The sequence below is a fragment of the Prionailurus viverrinus genome, chromosome A2 (genome assembly GCF_022837055.1).
Source record: "Prionailurus viverrinus isolate Anna chromosome A2, UM_Priviv_1.0, whole genome shotgun sequence".
In the NCBI taxonomy this organism is placed as follows: Eukaryota; Metazoa; Chordata; class Mammalia; order Carnivora; family Felidae; genus Prionailurus; species Prionailurus viverrinus.
The window spans coordinates 104,995,090-105,013,833 of record NC_062562.1 but is presented as its reverse complement, the minus strand read 5'-3'; the positions used below and the strand labels follow the sequence as shown (position 1 = coordinate 105,013,833).

The 18,744-nt window shown below is 37.6% G+C and overlaps 1 protein-coding gene across 6 annotated transcripts in view; it reads left to right on the top strand.

Annotated features, from left to right (window-relative positions):
- The window catches only part of THSD7A (thrombospondin type 1 domain containing 7A), a 463,937-nt gene that overhangs the window by 411,299 nt on the left and 33,894 nt on the right, over positions 1-18,744 (top strand). For all 6 annotated transcript variants that reach the window (XR_007150223.1, XR_007150222.1, XM_047849263.1 and 3 more), the window contains 8 exons: positions 568-746; positions 3,399-3,404; positions 5,102-5,235; positions 10,129-10,282; positions 11,924-12,068; positions 13,375-13,490; positions 17,760-17,877; positions 18,108-18,253. Coding sequence is in view for 4 of the 6 variants with exons in the window: in XM_047849263.1 (XP_047705219.1) it covers positions 568-746; positions 3,399-3,404; positions 5,102-5,235; positions 10,129-10,282; positions 11,924-12,068; positions 13,375-13,490; positions 17,760-17,877; positions 18,108-18,253 (998 nt within the window). In the remaining 2 variants the exon portion in view is untranslated. The remainder of the gene's footprint in view (positions 1-567; positions 747-3,398; positions 3,405-5,101; positions 5,236-10,128; positions 10,283-11,923; positions 12,069-13,374; positions 13,491-17,759; positions 17,878-18,107; positions 18,254-18,744) is intronic.

Genomic DNA, 18,744 nt, shown 5'->3' with positions numbered 1-18,744 from the left:
GCACTATAAAAATATGAGACATTATTTATTTAACATTCTTCACTCTCCTTCTCCGGATTTGATTTTCAAAGAAGGGAAAGCATAAGGTGCTAAGTTAAACGCTCCCTTTCAGATATTGATTGAGAGGCTCTGGCTTTCTTCTTGAGGAAGAACGTTGCATGGACTCAAAAACTTGAACTTGCGTGACATTAACAGAGAGCATTTTATAGAAAACCGTTATAATTTTTTTAATGTATCATTCTGACAGCATGAGAATGATATAGCAGCAGACAGGTTATTGTCAATTAAACACGAGCTGTCAGAAAGTCAGAAATGTTGAGGTATGGTGAGCGTGAATCCTAAGCAGATCGTATGGCAGCTGCTCAGCTGTTATTTTAACAGAGTCTCTGTACGTGTGTGTCATTTTCCTGCAGAATTTAATTTGAGTCCCTAACGACGGAGACATCTTTGCATTTGCATGTTGCTGTCAAGTCGAACTTGGACCTTCTAAGTGAGCTAGCATGGTGAGTGGTAGTGTGCAAGTGACATGTGGAGGAGATGGCTCTCATCTCATTTTCTTCCATTTAGGTTACATCGAAGAGGCTTGCATCATCCCTTGTCCCTCTGACTGCAAGCTTAGTGAGTGGTCCAACTGGTCACGGTGCAGCAAGTCCTGTGGGAGCGGTGTGAAGGTTCGGTCTAAATGGTTGCGTGAAAAACCATATAATGGAGGGAGGCCTTGCCCTAAATTGGACCATGTCAACCAGGTATTTTCTCCCATTGATTCTTATATTGAGAATACTGCATATTGTTTACAATCACTGTGATCTATTTTTTTCTTCAAATGGAGAAGAGTAAATAATAGCCCCTTTCAAATAAGAAATTTGACCCATTTTACCTTTAGAATGCCTGAGTTAATGTATGTATGCTATTAAAATACCAAATCAGATGTATCATCTTTGCATCACATTTAGTACCCAGCATGTATATGCATATGAATATAATTAAATGGAAATTAAAACGACACCTACCTTTAAGATAATATCATAAAATTGTATCTAGCTGTGTGCTGAGAGCAAGATTGTCTCATTATTATACTTCCCTAGAATGTCAGAAAAGATATCTCAATTACCAACTACTTAAAATGAAAGCAAGTATATGGGTTGGGTCTAAAACTAGGAAGTAGGTTTTGGATGTTCATTTAAATTTGTTTGATATAAAGTATGTTAAGAAAAAAAGAAATATAAAGATGACCTCAAAGTCAGTGTTACTATGTTATCTACCAATTTAGTCATTGACCTGTTCAATTTTATCTGGAACTTTATTTGATTTTGTATGCTCACTTCATTGTCTGCTGTTCATAGTTGTTACTTGTGTTCTACTGGAGATATGAAGTAAAAAGGCTAATAGAGGGAATGGTGACAAATTCAAATGTAATATAAGATGTAGGCAGTTATTATCTTGTTTGACCTACATGTGAGTTAAAAAAGAATAAATTTAATATAGTATATGTAGATATTAAGGTATGAATTTATATTGTCAGAGTCAAATGAACTAAGTCATATATATGAACCAACCTTAAATATGTAGATAGGTTTCACGCATACACAGACCATCTAATTTTAATCTCCAAACACACTGCTTTCCAGTACACGTACTTTACTTCCTAAATTAACTTAAATTATTAATGATAATAAAGGTATACTATAGGGTGCTCCCTTCAACTTGCTAAATGGAATGCCGCCCAATTCATGAATCAGATAATAAAGCCAATTAGATCTTCAAAAATAATAATGATGAAGTAAAAATAAATGTACACCCTAGAGAAAATAAATTTTGAATAAAGAAATTAAAGATGAACAAAATGGAGAATTACATGCTACAGGAAGTACCACTCTGAAAAAAATCTTGGTTTTTCCCTTGAGCGAATTTGCTGCATGTTCCCTTAAAGGCAACCAAAGGCAAATAATACACTGCACTGCTGCCATCTACTGGTAATTGAGTTTCCCTGCCAGAGTGAATATTTGCAAAGAAGAAAATTCAGTTACCTGACCCTAATGAAACAGAATAACTGAAATGTAAGGTTCATAATGCAAAAGAATATTTTTTACAAGTTTTGAAATCTTAAATTTTCAATGGTAAATTTAAATTGTAATAACTTTTGATCCATGATTCTAATAAAGAGAAATTTGACATATGCACATAGGTTCAGAGTGTGTGTGTGTGTGTGTGTGTGTGTGTGTACAGCCAGTCAGCCCTTCAATTAAATAAGCCATGCTTGCCTCAGCATCTTTTTACTAGTAAATTTTTAAAGGTTCAAGACCTTCTTCCAAGTTGTCTTTGCTATGAAAATTCTTTTACCTAAATCATTTCTCTGTCACTCTCCAACTCTGATAAAATTTAATTTTGATGGTGACATTTGCGTACTTGTTAATCAGCTTACTGGTGTAAATTACAACATTAACAACTGAAAAATTCCAGCTAAAATGAGAAATACTAGATTGCTGACTATTTGAGTATAAATGTCCTACATTTAAAAAATAGAATTTTCTAGGATTTATCAGTAACATGTTAGTAAAGAATATGCCAAGGTTTGTGTTAATTTTGAAAATTATAAGTCACATGGATTTTTTGATATAATTCTACATTCCTCAATAAAATAATCAGTGGTCCATTGACTTGAAAATGGTCTTTGGGGCGCCTGGGTGGCACAGTCGGTTAAGCGTCCGACTTCAGCCAGGTCACAATCTCGCGGTCCGTGAGTTCGAGCCCCGCGTCGGGCTCTGGGCTGATGGCTCAGAGCCTGGAGCCTGTTTCCGATTCTGTGTCTCCCTCTCTCTCTGCCCCTGCCCCGTTCATGCTCTGTCTCTCTCTGTCCCAAAAATAAAAATAAACGTTGAAAAAAAAAATTAAAAAAAAAAAAAAAAAAAGAAAATGGTCTTTGATTTTCCACCTTCTAATTAAGGAAGCAAATTCTCATTTCCTTGTAGATGGATTGATTAAATGTAGATGGATTGATTAAAATCAATAGATTAATCAATCAATCTATGGATAGATTTCATTCCCAATTTGGATCACAAAATATTTGCAGTCATTTATCAATCCCACATGATATGTATTTTTAGGTCTAGTCAGTTTCTTAAGATTTCTTCATCCTGTTCATCTAATCTTTACCTTGACTGTGCTGTTTGCAATACTCATTTGTGTATCTTCACTTTCAACAATAATTAGGAGTTGCTTTTTCTCTTTTAGGGCTTAATAAAAATATTCTAATCATTTACCAAAAAAGAAAAGTAGACTTTTATGTGTGGATAACATAATATTTAAAACTTAGAACATGAATTTTTTTGTTCAATATACTGACATTTTTTCCTTATTTTTTTCTTTCTTTTCCTCATTCCTGTTGAACACTACTCCAGGCACAGGTAAGAATTTTTAAACCTCCCGATTCGTGGTAGAGTGCTGCTTGTTTTCTTTTTCACTACTGACTTCAGAGAATGGATTTCTTTTTCTGCTGTTGTCTTTTATCTTTTACAGGGAGAAAATAGCACATTTTCCATACAATTTTTGTTTTGCATCTGTTTCTCTCTCTCTCTCTCTCTCTCTCTCTCTCTCTCTCTCTGTCCTTCTAGCTTGCTACCTGTGTTTTCTCATTTTAATATCAGGGCCTGAGATACAGGAGTGGGGGGAACAAGTTTTACTTCACCAGCCTTGAAAAGGCAACGACACCTCTTGTTAACGATGTCATGCTTCTTGGAGGGAGGGGTAAAGGTGCAGGTAGGCTGAGGATGGGTGGCAGGAAGTTGTCCTGAACTGATTTGTATTCAGTCCAGTGTAGGAGATTAAAATGAAAACCATTGAAAGATTAGGAAAAATGGCATTTCTCTTTCAATGTTTTCCTTCCCCACAAGTTGTAGGGTAATGTTTTACCTGGTAGTATTTAGTCCCATTTAAATACAGTACCCAATGTGAAGGTGATCATTTATAACAGTAATTGTGGATTCTTATGCCAACAGCGCATATGATTTATTCTCACTTGGAATGGGTCTCCTTTACTCACTCACTGAAATTTGCACAAAAGAATAGCTCCAAGGGGCTATTTATATCTATATTTTCTGGATTTTTCTGGAATTAAGTAGTTACAAAAAACAAACATATACTTGTGTGTGTGTGTGTGTGTGTGTGTGTGTGTGTGTTGTGAAATAGGAAATAGAGTTGAATGACCATAGATTTTAAAATCATTTTAAAAGACATTTTTCTTTAACGGTTGAGTCAGCTGTGTTGCAGTAGATTATGGTTTATTTATTTCCTTGATTTAGTCATTGTTCTCCTTGAGAAAAGAGCAAAATTGGTTCATTGTTCTAAAATCCTGAGACCAACACCCCACCCTAAATGTGGGGCTTTCAGCCTTCATGGACACCGGAGGACAGACAAGTTTGCTTTGTGTTATGTGGCTCTCCCTGCTTTGGGCTGTATCTGTATAATACGAGACCAATTTCAGACCTTGCTTCCAAGCCCTGAATGATTGAGGGTTAGTTTTAAAGAGGCTTATTTCCTTATTTTTTACCGTTTAACTCAGTTTCACATATGGAATGCAAAAAAAAAAAAAGAGTATAAATTCTTATTATTACATACATTTATTTGAAAAACAGGCCAAGTCATATTTTTTTAAAAAACAACTAGTTTTATATGCTTATTTACTTTATTAATTCATCTATTCATTCATTCATCTATTCAACAAACCTCTGTGGAATGCCTAACATCTGAGCACTCTGGCCTAAGCATTGGAGACACACAGGCCTGTGAACAAGACAGATGGCCCATGAAATCACAGTGCTGTGTGGTGTGGGTCAGTATGGGACAGTGTGTAATGGGTCTCATGTGCTCCACCTGATCAGATCTGCACCTGTGATGTCAAACCGGATCAAGAGAAGACAGCACCGCTAGCCCTGCCCATCACTACTCTAACTCTCAGATTTCCTATATTCCTAGTTTAGAATAATGAACAAGAAAGGAGAGGAGTGAAAAGAATGTAATGATTGTTGTGATGTGAAGTGTCCCCACATATCCTCATCAGGTTCCCTGAGGAGAAATCCCTGAGAATTCATTGTGTGTGTTTCAGGTGTATGAGGTCGTTCCTTGCCACAGTCAGTGCAACCAGTACGTATGGGTCACAGAGCCATGGAGCATCTGCAAAGTGACCTTTGTCAACATGCGAGATAACTGTGGAGAGGGTGTGCAAACCCGAAAAGTGAGGTAAGGCCAAGCCTGGTTATGTGGACAAGGAACGCTCGATCTCCTCCCGATCTCACGTGTGCCACTCTCACTCCTCCCCAGTCTCCTGAATAAAACTGTCATTAGTTTTATTTCTAGGGAATCTGAGTGCATGGAAAACTCTAAGGGGATCTGCTTCAAGCAACAGTTTGTCACACTGGGTCTTCTGACATCAGGAGCCTCACTTCAAGGTGCTCCTGTGAAAAGAAAGGTTCACATATTGAATACAAGCTGAACTCATGCAGATTTTCTCAACCCCAATACCTTTTTTCTTGAAGGCCAAAAATATTTCTTACTGCTTTTTAACGATAATCTATTATAAATCCTTGCTCCTTTACATCAAACTGGCTAAGTTTTGAATATTCTCTTCTCCTCCAGGAAGCCTTCTCTGGCTGCACTGCCCAGTAGGGTAGCCACTAGCCATATGTGGCTATTTAACTTTAAATTTTTTTAATGTTTATTTATTTTTGGGAGAAAGACAGAGTAGGGGAGGGACAGAGAGAGAGGAAGACACAGAATCTGAAGCAGGCTCCAGGCTCTGAGCCATCAGCACAGAGCCCCACACAGGGCTTGAGATCATGACCTGGGCTGAAGTCAGACGATCAACTGACTGAACCACCCAGGTACCCCTATTACACTTTAAATTTAAACTGATTAAGGGGCACCTGGGTGGATCAGTCAATTAAGCGACAGACTCTTGGTTTCGCCTCAGGTCATGATCTCACAGTTTGCGATTTTGAGCCCCACATTGAGCTCTGCACTGACAGTACAGAGCCTGCTTGGGATTCCTCTCTCTCTCTGTCCTTCCTGTTCCCTCTCTCCCTCTCTCTCTCTCAAAATAAATAAATAAACTTTAAAAAATACATTTAAACTAGTTACAATTAAATTAAGAATGCATTTCCTCAGCCACACTAGACACATTTCAAGTGCTCAATAGCCAGAGGTGGCTAACAGCTGTTCTGTCAGACTGCAGAGATATAGAGTATTTCCATCATCACAGAAAGTTCTATTGAGCAGTGTTGCCCTATAGTACCCCGTATACCCCTCTTTGTTTTGAAAGGATCCATTTACTGATCTGTCATTTTTATTAAACTCTATCATTTTCTCCAAACTGAGATCCTGTCATATTCATACAAATTCCCTAATGCTTAATACAAGTTTTATACTCATTAAGTTGCCCCTACAGTATCTGCATATGCCTCTTAGGGGTTCTAGAACCCTACCAAACAAGTGTATTTGGTTTTATTATCTCCACTTTGTAGAGGAGACTCAGAATTACTAAGTAATTTACCTAAAACACACATCTAGAAAAGTGACAAAATTGGCATTCAATCCACAGTCTCTTGTCACTCTTTTTTTCTATACTGAATTTTTTTAATGTTTATTTTTGAGAGCGAGAGACAGTGAGTGAGAGGGGGAAGGGCAGAGAGAGAGGGAGACAGGGAATCTGAAGCAAGCTCCAGGCTCTGAGCTGTCAGCACAGATCCCGATGCGGGGCTCGAACCCACGAACCGTGAGATGATGACCCAAGTTGAAGTTGGACGCTCAACCAACTGAGCCACCTAGGTGCCCTGTTTTATCACTTTTTATACCAGTTTCTTCCAACCCTTCTGAGTGACACACAGTAAAGACAAATGTAAAAACATCCAGAACTTGACTACTTATGTTATGAGAAAGCCCACTGTCACCCATGATCTAACTTTTCATGAATAAGATTTATATTTCTCAACAGAAAAGTAGAGCAAATTAGCATTCGTATCATAAAACTTTGGCACACTATGTGTAACTTTGCTTCCAGGAATAATAATTTCTATCTGTTTTTCCCAAGCCCTCTGAACTCTCAAGGTATTTTTCTGAGGAACTTAATAAAGGTGGAAGAGGGCCTATGAGGTAATATGATAGGGAAATGTAAGGAAAAGACAGAGATTCCATTTTCCACCATTCCCTTCCAAATTTAAAATTTCTCCTTCAAATTTAAAAATACTTTCCTTATAAAAGTTTTTTTGATCAAGTTGGGCTTTTAGTAAGAAAAAGCGTAATAAAGAACAAGTGGCACACCTGAGTGACTCAATCGGTTGAGCCTCCGACTCTTGCTTTCAGCTCAGGTCATGATCCCAGGGTCATGGGATGGAGCCCTGTGTTGGGCTCCGCGCTGAGCATGGAGCCTGCTTAAGATTCTCCCTCTCCCTCTGCCCCTCTCCTGACTTATGCTCTCTTTCTCTCTCTCTCTAGAAACAAATGTTTTTAATTAAAAAAAAGAAACTATTCTTTCAGCTTTCCCTTCAACTATCTGTGTACATGTTGCTTTTTCTTGGTTAATAAATACATATTCTCACCATTTCCAAATACCTCTTAATCAAAGTAACTTTTGAGATCAATTTATGTTTTTAGTAAACATCTTTAATGTAAATAGAGAAAATAGAAGGTCAGTATTGATTATGATCTCTGATCACATAATGATGTTCCTTTTTGTTACTGACTGAGTAGTAAACCTCTGTAACCTTATCCTCTGCTAATAATTAAGGTCAAAATGTACCAAGACAGCATATTCCAATTTATCCAATCCCATTCTTTCTCTTTTAGGATGGTATGGCATAGCATACACTAAGTGGCCGAAGTGATTTTCCATGGTCAGAAGGGATATTTGCTCACGGACATTATTTTTAGAATTGCCAGCACATGGTGACAATTAAAATTAATAATAATAATAAAAAGCAACAGATTTGGTTACTTTTATGGTTGCTTTTGAATTCTCTGCAATGTAGCCCCTTATTGTCACAGCCGTGGTAGGCCTCTGGCTCCACCCTTTGCCTTCAGCTTGGTTCTGCATGATGTTATTTCTAATACAGTTCAGTTTTCTCACATCATAATTCCGTCTCCTGTGGAAAGGAGAAAGGCCAAGAATGTGAATAAAGCAAATGCACTCAAAGTGCCTTCCTTTGTGCTTAAAACTTGATCCAAATATTTAGTCTGTACTCTAGAGTGATTTTAAAAGCTGGTTAATACCAAATGAAGTAAGTAAAACATAAAGAATCTGAATGTCAACAATAAAGGTCTTTTTAGCAATTGTGGCACCTTGAAATGAGGCTATTTGAATATAGTCACTAAAAGTTACATCCATAATGTATTTTTAATTTTTTTCTTAAATGGCACAAAATAGTAAAGTTTGTTCCTATTTTGTGAGTCTGTTAAGAATGCTTTTCTCTGAGTGATAGAATCATGTGATTTTTTTTTCTTCTGACTTTCCTAAACTGAATAAATTACCTATGTAATAAAAAATTAAAGAAGAAAAGCCTGTGAAAATGTAGTTTTATGTATATAAGTACTTAATCGAGTATTGAACATCTGTCCTTAACTCTGGATCAATAGGTAATTTTGCAAGTTAATCCTTGTTCGCTGTGTCAGTGCCTACCGTGAATTCAATCTTTTCTTAGCAGCAAATCCAACTTTTGAGCATTAAACTCTGCTTCATGTCCTCTCAAAGCTCCTGTCAACAGAACATTTTTCAGTGCCATTGAAGATAGAACTTTTTCCTGGGAAACTAAAATTCTCCCAAAGAAATGTATAATTTTTTCTTCAGTGATGAAATCAAATATCTACCTTTGCATGTTTTTGTGGTGGTTTTCTATTTTTATCCAATATACCAAAAAAAAAAAGATGCGTAGGTGGTATTGTATGGGTATATTTTCAGACTAAAAATCCAACTAAGACATGACCAATAGCAGTTTTCCAGCCATTAAATGCATCCCACAGGAAAACAACGTTTCTCTTAAATTGGGCAGTACTGGATAGAAAGGCGTTTCTGCAGAGTAGGTTTGTGAAAATGCCATGTCCCCACTGATTGTAAATCCCTGGGAAAGGTGAAATTCCAAGTATAATTGATAATGTAATTTAACCAACAGTGTAAAACACTGCAATGGGTTTGAGAGGCTGAAGAACTCAAGCCTGCCTTTTTAGTTCCAGCAATGCATTCTCTTCCCTAACCTATTAAGCTGACTGACCCTCTCTGAGTTATAGATGAGGGATAAAGTTTTTCTCGTCTACTAGAACAGTGCTTGGGGAGATTATTAACGTCTGTAAAAGTCAAGTCTGATACTAGCCACGTTAATTAGCTCCTCAAGAGATGAGTAAACAAGACTACCACGACTGCTTACAAAACAGTGAAACATAATAAAATGTTTGAATTGGTTCTGTTAAAAAGAAAACTAACACTAAAAAAGGTGAAGATACAGGAAGATTGAAACAACCACATTTAGAGAATCTGTGCAATTATTATTACTACTATAATTGTTCTCACTTCTGGCTTTCTTTTAAAGTTATCAGCATATAGGAGGCTAAAATTACAAAACAACTTGATAAGTGCCATCAGTTATTTTTGAAAATACCTAATGAAACCTCTCACTAGGAAAGTTCAGGATGCCTCATCTTTCATTATATAAAATCTACCTTCTCTATGGACTATACCATTTTCTTCTGAAGAAAAAAGTGCATTATATTCCAAAATTACAACCCCTCTATGAATCTCTGTGGACCATTCCCCATTAGGTGCTACATCATATATGAGTGTAAAAGGCCCTCTCCTCTCAGAGGAAGACTATATACCGAGTTTATAATACACACAGTGGCTATAATTGTAAAAGATTATGATGACACAATCAAGTGTGGATTTTATATCATACTGAAGCTCTGCACGTATTTATGGGAGGCAGAGATCCTTTCATGTCTTCATGTTTGGAGAATTCAATTTATAAAATGCAAACTTTCCCACCTTCCAACACCTAAATGATGTCTTAGGAAGAACCATCTGTCCTATGGGTTGGCCATTGTTCTAATTGTCCTGGTTCTTTCACTGAATAGGTATATGTTTTCTTGTAGATGCATGCAGAATACAGCGGATGGCCCTTCTGACCATGTAGAAGATTACCTCTGTGATCCAGAAGAGATGCCCCTGGGCTCCAGAGAGTGCAAATTACCGTGTCCTGAGGATTGTGTGATATCTGAATGGGGTCCTTGGACCCGATGCACTTTGGTAAGATGATGAACCATTTATCAAAATAGAGTTTACCCAGTTTTTTACCATGAAAGCTTCAGAGCTATTACTAAGAAAATAATAATTACTAAACCAAATTGCTTATGAAAGCAAGGGTGTTTTCTTGGCTACTTCATTCTATGATGATGCCATTTAAAGTCAGCAGTGTTTTGTCTCACACTAGAACAGCTCAACTTCTTGCAACCTTTATGCCTTCCGCCATCCTCCTAGACCCGCACAAAATACCTTCAGATTAGTTTATAACTACACAGCATGTTAAAAACTGCCATGGTGATAATGATTCCTTCCAGGTAAAGGGAAAAAGAATGAAGCTCTAGTAAAGGTACTTAAATGGTGTCAGGTTATTGTCATCCCTTGCTTTTTGCCCAATCCATTTTATTTAAATTGTTGGAATAATCTTTCACACAGTGGGGATACTGCAGCAGGGGTATTGACACTGAAACGCAGAAGATCCTGGCAAGAAAGGGAATCGAAAGAAGGAAGCTGTGTGTCAGTGAATCTCTTTCCACACACTGACTCCGTGTCTCTGTGGGCCTGAAAAGCCAGCTGAGACTTTCAAATCACACAAAGCTTCTAGATTTCAACAGCCCGTAGGGGCTCTTCCACAGGACCCTGGGAAGAGTCATTTGAAACAGAACTGACTGAGCATGTAGGAAATGTGGCTTAGCGCAGGCACCTCTGCAAAGCTGTACGTTTCAAAATGGCATCAAAAACACGGGAAGAATACATCTAATGTGGAATTAATTTGCTGAAATACAATATAAGACAGTTTCAAAGAATTTACGATGCATATTTTCAAATTGAGATTAATTTTCTATCTCAGGGTTAACATTATTAAAGGTGCTGATTAACAGCCAACTGATAGAGCAGGGGCAAAACAGGGCTGCTGGTGGACTTGGATACAGGTTAAATAGCGACAAAGAATCAGCTCTTTAATAAGGGTATGCAAATGATTTTCTGTTCTAATTCCATAGCATCATATCTGAAGTTCCTGTTCTTAGAAACCAGATGTTTTCAGAACAAGACTGTGCCAGTAACAGAATGGCAAGCTAGTCTTTTTTAACTGCTGAATTGTGTTTGTGGGCATGTATGTGTGCCCATTACGAAAAGAAAGGTCACTAAAACTAGTTATTTAAAGCCACCCTTAAAATGGTCTTTCAGGTCTAAGAAACTTGGATGGAAGGATGGATGGATGGATGGATGGATGGACGGACAGATAGATAGATAGATGACAGATAGATTTCTGTATTCATGATCTATAATAACTAATATGTTAAAATCACCCTTAAAATGGTTTTTCAGGTCCAAGAAACTATATTAGATAGATTGTTTACAAATTCTGTATTAGTGATCTACAATAATTAATATGATCATATGTGTGTGTTTACATATGTGTGATGGGATGTATTGATTGGTATTTGACACACAGACTCTTAAGCATCTTATAGCTAGATGGGACATCGGAAACTCATCTAACACTTGATTTTATAAATGGCGACACTGAGGTGTAATGAGAATGGCCCAAAAATTCTAACTCCCGCTCCAGTGCTCTCCCTCATATATTAGCTCTTGTGTGCCTGGGGATTCACCATTCTGAGGAGTTGTATTATTCTTTGTCAGCCTTGCAATCAAAGCAGTTTCCGGCAAAGGTCAGCTGATCCCATCAGACAACCTGCTGATGAAGGAAGAGCCTGCCCTAATGCCGTTGAAAAGGAACCTTGTAACCTAAACAAAAACTGCTTCCACTATGATTATAATGTAACAGGTATGTGCACAGTCATCTCATCACAGAGTTAAAGGCCAAATCCTGTGCCTTTCAGCTCAGCAGTATTCCCGTAAGTATTGTTCCTCTCCATCTGGGTCCCTTTTGGACATGCTTCTTACTTTCCCAGAGATAATTCTTTATTTAATGACAGAAATATTTATCTATTTCTCAGTAAACATCAGGATAGAGAATGAAAATATCACACAAACATTGAGCCCTTAAGGTTGATTGTGCATAGCCTAAATGATCCTATTGAAGACATCCTCCCACTTTGGGAAGGTGCAAATAAAAGATACATATCTTTCCCATAAGTATCAGGTTTATTGAAAGATGTCTTTCTTCTTCAGAAGATGTTTAATACCTATAACATACTGGGACGAAGTTCTTGGTGTGGGGGCAGTTTATAAGCATGATGAGTCTGATGTAAAAATGTCAGCAATCTTAAGCTACCAAAAAACCGTATGAAGAAGAGACAAACATTTCCGCATTATCAAAGGTACAGATGAAAAAGAATGAATGTTTTTTTCAGAAGACTTATTATGACTTCATTTTTTCCCATAACCCTCCTCTCATACCATATAGGCTCAAATTCTAAGAAAAAAGAGAATGCGCTGGTTTATATGATGTAAGGCAACACTGAAGCTTATTTTGGAATTTTTCCCAAGTAATTTTCCCACTGAAACAAACTCTAAACATTGTGCACTAACACACAGCAGTCAGATTGGCTTTTTGTCTCCTTAGGTTTTTCTCTTCCATTTCCTTTGATGATACAAAGAAGTCACAATTCTCTGGAACATGCTATGCTACCCTGGAAAGAAAGATTGAAAGAATTACTTTGCAAAAGACATGAAATAAAAGAATTAAATAGATATGGCCTAAGTGATTTTGAAATAAATAAGTGTATATTTTAAAACATTCTAAGTATGGACAGTAAGTGAAATAGTGTTTTGTTTGAAATAATGTTAAAATTTAAATTTCTACTTTTATTAGGAAAAAAACGTTTTTAAGTGACATTCGATCTGCAGGCCAAAGCCAGTTTCACACTGTCACCAAAAGGCTAGCTGTCAAGATTGTCAGGTAGACATCTGCCTTCAAGAATAATCCCCATAGCTATGTGCAACCCCAGCAATTCCATTTGACTCTTGATATGTTCAAAGCCGGGACCCATATGCTCTGCATGTGGGATGATTGATTGTGGGGCTTAGGAAGCAGTTGTGAATTAAATATGGGATTCAGGTCATCAGAGTTTCATTTGAAATCTGTTTCATACATAGCCTTCTGTTCTGATGGGCTCCCTTCCTTTCAGACTGGAGCACGTGTCAGCTCAGTGAGAAGGCAGTTTGTGGAAATGGCATTAAAACAAGGATGTTGGATTGTGTTCGAAGTGATGGCAAGTCGGTTGACCTGAAATATTGTGAAGAGGTGAGGGGATACTGTGTTATATCTTTGTGAGTAAATTCTTCCCTAATAATTTCAATTCATGCTGAGCCAAGTGACCTGTGCTCAGTGCAGCTCATTGCCAGCAGATGGTTTTCTATACTACTCAGAGGCTGTTAAGCACCCTCTTGAAAAGAAACACTGTCCAACTACTGATTTCTACACATAATTTCCTGTATTTTGTTCTGCTTGGAGCCCAAAGGTATGCTAATTAGCCTATTTGGAAAGAAATGCTTGGGGAACAATAAGTAATCAAGGTGAATAAAGGCAATAAATCTTAATCAGACTACTCATCATCTTTTGTAATTTCATGTGAATTTTGTGTTGCCTGGGACACCTGCCAAGAGCCATCATTTATTCTCTCTGTTGCTAAACATTGATCGCATGTGGTTTGGTAGCAGATTTTGATATTAGGATCTAATATCCAGCTGTGAGAGTCTAAGTACTCAGGTCTGGGTAAGAGAGAGCTTGAAATTCAAACAAAGGAATGAAGTCTGCCATTATATCTTTGAGGTGCAGAGAATTGTAACTGTTAATTTTCCAATTTATAAAAGTAATGTCATCATTTCTAGGTATGACCTTATGAAATGTGAGGAAACATAGTTGTTGGCCTTTCTCTTCCTGAAGCTACACTTCATGTTGTAATTATTTTGTCCGACTTCCATACCAAAAGGGTCCCCACATTCCTGACAGGTTTTAACTCCTCCTGCATCTAAACCCCACTGGGTTAAACATGAACCAAGATAAACAGGAGCCTCAATAGATCTTGAACACATAGAGAGGAGCTTATGACCTCATTAGGGTTCAGCAGACATGGTGACCATGACTTCTACCTACACATCTTGGGGGCTATATAAGCCCATGGTAAATTATTCCAGCTACTAAGAGAAAACTCCAGATGGAGATAATATCAATCCATTTGATATCTTTATCATGTAGACCTAACAACTTCCTTATATCTGTCCATGGGAATGGAGCTGCTAAGTGTTTTGAAAACAAGTTGTTTAGTTAGTAAATTCCTCCCACTACCATCTTATTACATAATTTAGTGTATTCATACTTTAGTTATAAATTTTATACCTGAATTAATTTGGTTTTGAAACTAGTAACATCAAAGTAATGTAACCATTATAAAAAATAACATTAGTATTAATGAACATTACTATAGTCATATGCTGGCTGGAGAGCTTTGATACTTCCAGTTGATTAATATATCTCTTTTTTTTTTTAATTTTTTTTTTCAACGTTTATTTATTTTTGGGACAGAGAGAGACAGAGCATGAACGGGGGAGGGGCAGAGAGAGAGGGAGACACAGAATCGGAAACAGGCTCCAGGCTCTGAGCCATCAGCCCAGAGCCCGACGCGGGGCTCGAACTCACAGACCGCGAGATCGTGACCTGGCTGAAGTCAGACGCTCAACCGACTGCGCCACCCACGCGTCCCAATATATCTCCTTTTTTGCAAACGTACATGTAAATGTCCTCCTGGATCAGAATGAAATATACATTAAATAGCTGAGAGCTTTGTGAAAGCTAACCCCAAATCATACAAAACCAATTAAAAAATAAGTGACTACAGGACAGAGGTATAAATAGAGTCCTTTATTTCTTAAATGAAATGTGAGTAAAACCTTGAGAAATAACTGTTATTTTAATTATCCAGGAGCCTAGATAAAGTTACTTTTATGCATTAATGTTACATTGTTTGAATACTGTGGTAACAATTAGGGATTCAAATCATAACATTGTAGTAATCACTGTCTTTAGGAAGTACAGTGCTACTCTCTACAGGAATTGGAATAAACAACTCCTATCCTGTTTATGCATCCCCATGGATGCGGTAGTATTAACTAATATCCCTGAGAAAAGCTGGCTATCTTTTTAAATAATGGATTGATTGCCTACCTACTAATACATGTGCAAACCCTGCATTCAGAACAACAGCAGTAGCTAACTCTTGCTGTTTCCCTAAGAACCAGAAAGAAATAATGCCATTCCGCCACAGCAAAGGGGACAATTAGGGTTAAACCTGTCTAGCATTTATATAGCATTTTTTTCTTTGATGTTTTTCAGACATTTATTCATCCAATCCTAGTAATTGCTTTCTCCTTTCCTCTTCTTTGATCCCTGAACAGGTTTCTTTTCATTTAGTTAGACACATATGTTTAGATAGATGAGAGAGTAAAGAAGAAAAAAAGAGGAACAATAAATGTAAGAAAAAACCATAGTAGACTGTTAAAATGTCTTACCACTGGATACCAAAAAGATCTATAAACAGACATCCTTTTCAACTCTGCAGTGAAATAAGTCATAGTAGCTGAATTCTGTGATTCAAACCCTCTCTCCATGAAACTATTATCTGCCTTAAATGTTACACATCCTTATTAGCATATAATTGCCTTAAATCTCCTTTCTCCAACCTCCCATGATTTAAGTGACTTTTTGAGACCTTAATTAAGTGATATGGTAAAAATGTTCATACCAAATCCTCAGCTTTGTCAAGTATTACTGGTGAAGAATATAATAGGAATGCCTGGAGAGATGTGTACCATACAGTCACTGATCTGATCCTCTCTCAGTGGACAACTTAGAGCTGAGAGCTGTACTTGAACCACAATATAACATTTCTTTGGCCATCTTTTACTATATACCATAGACACTATAAACTTCTCTTTCATGCAAAAATTTTAAAAACCATTTTAAAATTCCCAAGGATTAAAAACAAAACAAAACCTGTAGTCTCCTAACAAGCTCTTAAGCACTTCTATTTTCATGCTACTTTGTACCTTGGGCTTTTTAACTGTTTGCATATAAAAGTAGATGAGTTTGAAATCTCATATTTTAAAAGCAGGATGCTTAAACAAGGAAGGAACTCAATGCTAATGAAATGTCACAGTATCAGAATCTAATGAGAGGCTAACCGAAATAAGTGAATTATACCTCAGTTAGCCGCTGAGATTAGTTTTAGAAAAGAAAATCTTTGTAAAAAATAAATGCGTATAAAATATTCGTAATCAAAAAATTCTGGCAACCCATATTTCCTTTTGAGAGAGATAACATACTTAACTATTATCGAATATTATTTCAATGTTATATTATTAATTTTTGAGTGATAATTTGTCTTTTAAACCTTTTGTTTTTCAGTTTTAACATGACACATAAAAAGAAATAATATCCCAAAGATACAATTATAAATCTATATATTGGTGATATTCTTGGTTTTTAACTAATGGGAAGCAATCATGCTTACACCTATCTCGTTACTCCTTTAGGGAAAGTAAACCAATTTAGAGACTAAATCTACTTTTTTTTCATTCCTTATTTAAAAAGTTCAACAACGGGAATGCCTGAGTGGTTCAAGATCAAGCCCTGCACTGGGCTCTGTGCTGGGCATGGAGGCTGCTTAAGATTCTCTCTCTCCTTCTACCTCAGCCCCTCCCCAACTAGCTGTCTATCTCAAAAAAAATTATTTTTTAAATTTAGGAGGTCAAGCGTAGCTCAGTCAGTTAACAGTCTGACTTGGTTTCAACTCAGGTTATGATCTCACAGTCTGTGAGCTCGAGCCCCACGGAGGGCTCCACACTGACAGCATGAAGCCTGCTTGGGTTTCTCTCTCTCTCTCTCTCTCTCTCTCTCTCTCTCTGCCTCTCCCCCAATTATATATGCTCTCTCTCTCAAAATAAGTAAACTTAAGGGGTGCCTGGGTGGCTCAGTCAGTTAAGCCTCTGACTTCGGCTCAGGTTATGATCTCATGATCCATGAGGTCTAGCCCCACATCAGGCTCTGTGCTGACAGCTCAGAGCCTGGAGTCTGCTTTGGACTCTGTGTCTCCCTCTCTCTCTGCCACTCCCCCTCTTGCCCTCTGTCTCTGTCTCTGTCTCTCTCTCAAAATATAAATAAACATTTAAAAAAATAAAAAAAATAACTAACTTAAAAAAATGATGATAGCATTAGCTAAAATTTAAAGACTTTTTTTTTTTAATCTGAAAGTTCAACAATGTATATGGAGTAAATGGACTCCTCCGTTCATCCTGTGCCCTTTGTTCCCACTCTCGTGGGTTGAACAACTTTATAGTTTTAAGTTTGGGTGTTTGTCCTCCAGATACCATTTTATTTTATTATGCATCTTGCTTATTCTTCCTCTCCTCTCCTCCCCACTACTATTTTTTTCTTCCTCCCATCCTCCCTCTAATAATAAGACACATCACGCCATCCTTCCAGGTCAGTAAAACAGATCTACCTCTTTCCTTTCAGCTTGGCCTGGAGAAGAACTGGCAGATGAACACATCCTGCATGGTGGAATGTCCTATAAACTGTCAGCTTTCTGACTGGTCTCCTTGGTCAGAATGCTCTCAAACATGTGGCCTCACAGGTTTGTTTGTACCTTCATTAGCATTAGATTAATAGTCAAGGAATATGAAATATCACTCTTGCTTTAATGCTTACCAGATAATTTTCATAAAGGTTGAATCAGTGTCTTTCCTTTCAAAATGTCTGAGACTTGTCCCTTGGATCTCCTCAGGAGAAATGTCTGTGATGCCTTCTTTCAAGATAGATGCTTACACAAATATATCACTTTGCATCACTTTGTATCTCTTAAAGGAAAAATGATCCGAAGACGAACAGTGACTCAGCCCTTTCAGGGTGATGGACGACCATGCCCTGCCCTGATGGAACAGTCTAAGCCTTGCCCAGTGAAGCCCTGTTATCAATGGCAATATGGCCAGTGGTCTCTATGCCAAGTACAGGTAATCAAATCTCAAGAAGTTGTATAGAGGGTCGCCTGGATGGCTCAGGCAATCAAGCGTCTGTCTCTTGATCTCAGATCAGGTCTTGATCTCAGGGTCATGAGTTCAAGCCCCTCATTGGGCTCCATGGAGCATGGAGCCTACTCAAAAAAGGTGTGGGGGGGCCACCTTGGTGGCTCAGTCATTTGAGCATCCGACTCTTGATTTCAGCTCAGGTCATGATCCCAGGGTCACACAAAAGAGCCCTGTGTCTGACTTCCCTCTGAATGCAGAACCTGCTTAGGATTCTCTCTCTCTCTTTGCCCCTCTTCACATTCACTTTCTCTTTAAAAAAAAAATATATATATATATAGAGAGAGAGAGAGAGACAGAGACAGAGACAGAGACAGAGACAGAGTGAGAGACAGAGAGAGACAGAGAGAGAGGTGTGTTCTTTATCTGCAGAGATTTAGTTTCAGAAATATTTTTCAGAACTTACAGATGACATGTTT